The sequence below is a fragment of the Coffea arabica genome, chromosome 10c (genome assembly GCF_036785885.1).
Source record: "Coffea arabica cultivar ET-39 chromosome 10c, Coffea Arabica ET-39 HiFi, whole genome shotgun sequence".
Taxonomy (NCBI): Eukaryota; Viridiplantae; Streptophyta; class Magnoliopsida; order Gentianales; family Rubiaceae; genus Coffea; species Coffea arabica.
In genome coordinates, this window is record NC_092329.1 from 46,433,618 (window position 1) to 46,441,600 (window position 7,983).

The window sequence follows — 7,983 nt, forward strand, 5'->3', positions numbered from 1 at the left end:
AAGAAGTGAATCCTTTGAGGCTTCCTAAATTGTGCTGGACTGAGAATGAAGAAAAGGTGTTGATCGATTATGGATCCTTATCATCAAGACTCACGAGCTACTTCATTAGTCAGCGCTCTTGCCATTTAACTCTACATAAGGACAACACTTTCATTATAGAAAAATATAATCCTTGCAGGTTTAGCAGACAATTCGGCTTTTGTCAAGACATTCCCAACAACTTGAAAGAAATCACTCACACTTACACTTTGGGTGAGGCTATTCAACTATGGGACTCCTCAGTTCGCACGCAGACGCGATCTCGAATGACTATACCCACGCACAGGAAACATCCATTGATCACTAAAGACTATGACGTCTGGTGGTCGACTCGGTCAAATAGTTTCTCTTCAGCTTCCTTTAAATTCACCGTTAAGATCCCTCAGCAATCATCGAAGAAGGGTAAGATTACCTCCACCAATGAGTCAGTGCATCATAATGGAGTTATAGAGATTGTAACGGGTCTTACCTCATCCACCCTGCGAAAGAACATAATTACTAGCAGTCCCTCAAAAAACATTGTCGCAAGAAATAAGTCTTCCAAGGACTCTCGACAGGCCATCAACGAGGCGCAACCAGTGATTCCAGCAAAGAAGGCGCCGCCCAAATTTTCAAAATCCTTATCGGTGACTCGCACTGAAAAAGATGTCGAAATTGAAATGGTGGACGATCGTGATTCTATTAAGGCTATAGAAAAGGAAGGGACCCAAGCTCAGGGCATCGAATCTACCCAAGGAGGAGCCCATTCGTTGGTAAGTGGTAGTAGTAGTCAAGACCGTCACTGGAACGGATCAAAGAAGAGGACATCTTCTGATTTGGAGGAGATTTCCTTTACACCACCGTCAGTTGGAGTGTCGCCACTTAAAGTAATCATCTCTCCATCCTTTTTCCCTTTTCGTAATAATTTTTTTTTGGTTGTAACTTTTTCCTTTTCAGCCCTCGTTTCTTGAATTTCGTCAAGAAGGTGTTGATAACAATTCACCACCCGAACTCGAAACTGATGATATAATTTCAAACAACAAAAGTGACGAAATAGCTATCAGTACTCCAAGACAATTTGCCCCCATTGGAGACACCTCGTCACTGCATAAGAAGGAGCTGACTAATTCGCACGAAATCCAAAAAAGACCTAAGGTAGTACTGGTTTTAGAATTTCATGGCCAAAAGCTGATTCAGGCACATCGAAGAAAGTACTTGCAGAATTTGTGGATGGATTTTCGAGGACAGATTCTTGACACTCCAACTGAGCAGATCTCTTCTTTAAAAGAGTGTGCAGAGGAAATCATTGCGGAAATCGCAAGAACAGATCCTACCAATGGTCTCCCTTTAAAAGACCACTTGATGGAATTGTTTGCCAAGGCGGCGGCGTATGATGTCTTGGCATCTTCATCGTGGGAAAGGATGAGCAAAGAAACACATGCCGAACTCCTTTCCAAAGCGACCGTCTAATTCGAGAGAGTTGAGGCAAAGGAAGAAGAACTAACTTGTCACTTGCAAAGTCTTGAAGAAAAGTTGCAGTCCATCGAAGACAGGAAGAAAGTGTTGCAACAGGAACTTATCAATTTGGAGAAGCAAAACCTGAAAATCAGTTCGACTATCGATCAAAAGTATGAGACTTTCAAAGAGATTCAGACCGAAATAACCCAAGCGCATGATGAGCTATCTTCCATTGAAAATACTAGCATCTTGACTGATGACGCTGTGAAGGAACTTTAAGACATGAAATTTGCACTTGAATCATATAAAGTAGTTGTAGTGGAATACAAATTTGATATTTAAACTTTCCACCATGTTCTTCTTTTTCCTGAATTTTTTTCATGTAATGAATTGTTTTTTTTAATAATAAAACGCTTTCCATTTCTTATCTCTTATTTTTTTTTAAAAAAGAGAAAAGAACTCAAATGGAGCATTTTATTTATTTATTATTTTTTTTTTGAAAAGAGAAAATTCTTTTCCTTTTTTTTTAAGGGACAAGGATTTGATTTGGAGTGGTGTAACTGAACTTAGAAGTTGCCCTTCAAGCTGCCTACGTATCCCAACAAGGGAATCAAATTACACGTAGTTCCTGCCGTTCACATTTTAACCTCATGTGGGTCAGGAGTATCTATTTGTTTACCACCTTAGACTTGGTGGAGTGTTTCAGTAGTTTAACCACATACTACACTATTGGTGGTTGCCATCCACAGTTTTAGCTCATGCGGACCAGGAGCATTGCGCGGTTCCGATTACGCATAGTACCTTTTTAGGTACTTGCCATTGATGGGGCCAACCCTTAATCCATCTTCAGCAACCAACTTGTATGAGCCATTCGTATATACTTCTCGAACGACATATGGACCATCCCACTTAGGAGTAAACTTTCTTTGTCCTCCATGAGTGAGAATGATTGGTCTCCGAACAGCGAGTACTAACTCCCCAATTTGGAAGGAGCGTGGCCGGACATGCTTATTGAATGCTTTTGAAAGGCGGGCTTGATAGCACTCAATCCGTTGTTGGGTTTCCAATCTCTTCTCGTCGAGTGCTTCTAACTCTTCAAGACGAAGACGGACATTATTTTCTTCACTGAACCCTTCTTGAATCGCAATTCTTAGCGATGGTATTTGACATTCAAGTGGAAGAACAGCTTCAACGCCATAAACAAGCGCGTATGGGGTCGCTTGCGTGGGAGTTTGAAAAGTAGTTCGGTATGCCCAAAGTGATTCTCCAATTCGAAAATGCTAATTCCTTCTCGATTTATCCACGATTTTCTTCAACATGTTACATAATGTCTTGTTGAATGCTTCAGCGAGTCCATTTGTAGCAGCGTAGTACATGGACGAATTGTATTGTTTGAAATGAAACTTTTCGCAAAGTTTGTTCATTGCTACATTGCAAAAAGGCTTACCATTATCGGTGATAATATAACGCGGAACTCCATATCGATAAATGATGTGCAAGCGAATGAAATCTACTACATTCTCCTTTTTGACCTCTCTTAAAAAGACCGCTTCAGCCCACTTTGAAAAGTAATTTGTCGCCGCCAAAATGAAAATGTGACCGCCAAAAGACTTTGGAAGTGATCCAACTATATCCAAACCCCAAGCATCGAACGGCCAAGAAGCCACAGTTGGGTGCAATGGCTTAGGAGGTTGATGGATGAAATTTTCATGGAATTGACATGCTTGATATCTCCTAGCAAAGTCAATGCAGTCCTTCACCGTTGTTGGCCAATAGTATCCCATTCTTTTAATGCGAAAGTGCAATTTCGGGCCAGACTGGTGAGCCCCACATATCCCAGAGTGAGCTTCCTCCATTGCTTGCATGGACTCATCTTCTCCAAAACACCGTAGAAACACCCCATCGAATAATTTTCGGTAAAGCGTCCCTTTGTAGTAAATGAAACGTGGCGCTCGACGACGTATATCAACCCTTTTCTTAGGATCTTCTGGTAACTTCCCATGATTAAGATAATCAATGATGAGGTGACGCCAATCCTCCTTTTCAATCTCATGGACAAAAATATGTAAGTATTTTCTCCCTCACCATCATCTTCTTCATCAAACATCTGAGGTATGATCCAATTTTGTCATATTGAAATTTGATTTCGATGAGAAGGTAGGGTGATCATGGACGCCACCCTTGCCAAAGAGTCAGCTTGTTGGTTGAAATTTTTAGAGATATGTTCTATAGTGACACTATCTAAATATCCCATGAGTTGTCTTGCATACTTATAATATGGGATCAATTCAGGTTTCTTGACATCATAAATACCAAAAAGTTGATTTACCACCAATTTTGAATCACCATAGACTCTAAGATGCAACTGCTTCATGTCTACAGCCGTTTCAAGACCAAGAATTAACACATGATATTCGACCACACTGTTTGAGCACCGGCGTGTTAAAGTAAAAGAGAACAGCAATATATCTGCTTCAGGAGTATAAAAGACAACTCCCGCACCAGCTCCATCACGGTGAGCAGATCCATCGAAATACATCGATCATGAAGATTCGACCATAAACACTTCTTCATCGGAAAATTCATCAGTCAACTCCCACTCGACAGGTACGGGATGATCGGCTAAAAAGTCTGCCAATATTTGCCCTTTGACGGCCTTCGCGGGTACAAAAATAATTTCAAATTGTTGAAATTGGAGGTACCATCTCGCGAGTCGATCAGACAGTACAGGTTTTGCCATGACATATTTAATGGGATTAGACCTAGATATGAGTCGAATAGTGTGCGCTTGAAAATAATGTTTTAGCTTCTGAATGACAAATATAAGTGTCAAACACAACTTCTCGATGGGTGAGTAATTCAACTCATTAGGTGTCATCATCAAACTCAAGTAATACAGCGCATTCTCCTTACCTTCATCGTTTTCTTGAGCAAGTAAGGCTCCAACCGACCGTTCTTGAGCGGAAATATAGAGAATCAATGGTTTTCCTGGGATGGGTGCAGCCAACACTGGAGGATTCATGAGATACATTTTGATGCTTGTAAAGGCATTCCTACACGATTCATCCCACTCGAATGGCACCCCTTTCTTCATCAGTCGACTAAAGGGTTGGTATCGTCCGGCCAAATTAGAGATAAACCTCCGGATATATGCCAACTTCCCTTGAAGGCTTTTCAATTCATGAATATTTCTCGGTTCAGGCATGTTCACAATGGCGTCGATTTTAGATCGATCTACCTCTATTCCCCCTTGATAAACAATGAAATCGAGAAACTTGTCAGAAGTGACTCCGAATGCGCATTTCAAAGGATTCATCTTCAGTTGGTATCTTCGAAGGCATTGAAAAACTCTTCGAAGGTCTTGAATATGATCCTCTCGCTTCTTTGATTTCACCACAAGGTCATCAACGTAGCACTCCACATTCCTATGGAGCATATCATCAAAAATTATTTGCATTGCCGTTTGATATGTCGCTCCAGCATTTTTCAAGCCAAACGGCATCACTTTATAGCAATAAATTTCCTTGGGGGTGCGGAAGGCAGTGAACTCCTCATCTTCGGGCGCCATACGTATTTGATTGTAGCCAGACGATCCATCGAGAAAATATAGCGCTTCGTGCCCGGTCGTAGCATCTACCGTCAATTCCGTGATGGGGAGCGGAAAATCATCTTTGGGGCAAGTCTCATTTAAGTCACGAAAATCAACACAAATTCGGATTTGCCCATTCTTCTTCCTCACAGGGACAATGCTTGAAATCCATGTTGGATATTTCACTTCCCGGATGAACCCAGTTTCGATCAGTCTATTTATCTCATTTTCTATCAAAGGAATCAATTCGGGTCGAAAACGTCTTTGAGTTTGCTTGACAGATTTTGTTCCTCGCTTGACCGATAAGTTATGAACAGCGACTCTAGGATCTAAACCAGGCATCTCTGAGTAATTCCAAACAAAGACATCTTTGAACTCGAGCAGCAAATCAACATACTCTTTCTCTTCTTCAGGGGTCATACAAGAACTTATGTAAATTGGGCGAGGGTCATCGCTTGTGCCAAGATTAATCTCTTTTAGCACATCGACTGTATTTTTTACTCCTTGTTCAAATTCAGTGGGAGCGTCATCTGCATCTTCTTCTTCTTCTTCAGGATCACTGATCGTGATATGATGACAGGAAGCCGTACTTTCTTGATCCTGTTCTTCAAAAATAGTTTCAATTCTTACATTGAATAAGTCTCCATAGTGCATGAAGAAATTAGAGACTCGCTTTCTTGGTCCGTTTTTCCTTATTAGAGTAGCACTTTCTTCCTTGACAACTTGATACTCTTGATTTTTACTGCCTAATCTTTCATAGACAGGCGGTTTCAAATATTTCGGCTGCGGGCCAAGTCTGTCAAATACAGAAGTACGCTTTGACTTTTTTTCCAACCTATCTAACACATATCTCTTTCGGCTTGTGACCTCCATTTCCTCGTTCACGTAATTACAACTTGCCCTTTTGATCATTATACGCACTGGAGAAGGCGGTTGATAACCAAGACCCATCGGTGAATTTTCAACATTATAGCCCTTTTCTTTCAACATTTTCTGTGTAGGTGTTAATCCATGAGTTTTCTCGCCAGTCACCTCAGGAGGGAGTTTTCCCAATGCATGCTTTTCATTTGGGTTATAACCGGCCTTAGCAAGAAGTCTATATGCGTTTGGATCAAAACCTTCTTGAGTTCGATTGGTTGGTAGTGAGTAATGCTCTATTGCCGGTTCTTCTTTAGGACGAACAAATCCTTGCAAGCTCACTTTCTCACTTTTAACAGGCTCTATTTTGGTGAGCGGAACATTTAATATGTCATTTCTGATAAAAGAATATTGCCCTTCTTCTCTCTTCGATTTTAGAATATACCATAAAATGGGTACCTTGAAATCTTGACTTTCTTCCTTTACTGATTCTTTTCTTTTTGCATCTTTCTGAAGGTAAAATTTGGCATCGGCAAAGTGAGTTTCGGCCTCAGTGAAAGGTTTATCATCGGCAACAACCTTCTTAACTATAGCGTCTCGACAATATTTGAAACATTGATGCAGAGTAGACAGTATAATTTCATTCTCGTGAATCCAAGGTCTTCCCAAGAGCATAGTATGAGAGGTTTTGGCCTCAATGATATGAAATAACGCACTTGAAGACAACTCGCCAATGAACAATTCAAGCCTTATGAGGCCAATTGCTCTTTGCCCCCTTGGTTAAATCCTTGGATCATGAGGCAGCTCTGGGAGAGTTCATCGCTTGAGATTCCTAACTCTTTCATAACCCATACGGACATGATATTGACAGCAGATCCCCCATCAATAAGTATCCGATTCATCTTCTGCTCTCGGACATACGCACTAACAAACAAAGGTCGATTGTGAGTTTTGAACTCAACAGTTAAATCGTCATCATCAAAGATGATAGTCATTGCACAATCCACTGGTGGTTTCTCATCGATTTTGAGTTTTTTCTCAAATTCCATGCCAATTTGTGTCACTTGAGAATTTTCAACTTTGACGACATTACAAGAGGTAGAGTTATCAGCATCGTCACTTAAATACCCCTTGGGTATAAATTCTCTCAGTGTCACGGGCTGTCGAGCCTCTTGAAGGAGCTGAAAATCTGAAGGAATTGGTTTCGTGGTCACTCCCTTTTGTTTCTTTGTTGCATTTCGTTGTTTCATTGTCACTTCAGGTTTTGTCGAATGAAGACTTTTCGAAAAGATGTACTTCTTTATTTTTTGCTTGCAAGTCCTCTTTCGAGTGATTAAATTCCATCCTTCGTTGTCATTTTCAATAACATCTTCAATTGAGGATTTTTCAAGCTCCTTGGACGAAGCGCTACTTGTTGTGGATAAAATTTCTATCGGACAACACACAGACCCAAACATTATTGTTGTTTGGTTTGTTGATACTTTATCTTCCTCGAGAAGGATTTTTCCTTGACGGGTCAATTCCATAATTTTGTCTTTAAAGACAAAGTATTTAGTGAGAGGGTGGCCAATCAAGCGATAATAACAGCAATAATTTGGATCATTGACTTGACCAGCTTTCTCTGGGCCCTTCATGTCGGGAAGTTCAAGGAGTTTTTTCTTGAAAAGATCATCAAACATTCCTTGTAAATCGGATTCGAGGAAGGGGTATTCCTTTTCTTGCATTTCTTTTAGAGTAAGTCTTCTTACCGACCTATTTTGAGGAGAGTCTACTCTTTCAGTGACTTTTCCACTCATTTTGGTAGCAATCTTCATGGGAGCTGTGTTTATTGTCATGGACTCCTTACTACTGAATTTTGAAGGAGGTTTGCCCCCCGGCTGCACTCGCGGAGCTTGAATGGGAAGCCCATCAGTTGCATTGGCCGTGATGCTTAACTGCATATCATGAGCACGAGTAGCTAATTCTTCAAACGTATTTGGACGTATGCCCTGTAGAATATAGCTCAGGCTCCAATGCATTTTTCGGATGCACATTTCTATGGCAGAGGGTTCAGACAGTCT

The 7,983-nt window shown here is 40.8% G+C and overlaps 1 protein-coding gene across 1 annotated transcript; it reads right to left on the minus strand.

Moving 5' to 3' along the window:
• Positions 1-2,264: 2,264 nt before the first annotated feature.
• On the minus strand, positions 2,265-4,015 carry LOC113714125 (uncharacterized). The gene is made up of 3 exons (XM_072068795.1): positions 3,806-4,015; positions 2,924-3,515; positions 2,265-2,695 (listed from the first exon to the last, which is right to left on the minus strand). Exons 1-3 carry the CDS (start codon positions 4,013-4,015, stop codon positions 2,265-2,267), a joined length of 1,233 nt encoding a protein of 410 aa, XP_071924896.1.
• Positions 4,016-7,983: the final 3,968 nt, after the last annotated feature.

Coding starts and splice junctions, on each gene's coding strand:
- LOC113714125 (XM_072068795.1), bottom strand. CDS start 4,015: ATGTATTTCGATGGATCTGCTCACCGTGATGGAGCTGGTGCGGGAGTT. Junction 3,516..3,805: donor ATGGTGATTCAAAATTGGTG/GTAAATCAACTT, acceptor GAGATTGAAAAG/GAGGATTGGCGTCACCTCAT. Junction 2,696..2,923: donor TTATATTATCACCGATAATG/GTAAGCCTTTTT, acceptor CTCCCACGCAAG/CGACCCCATACGCGCTTGTT.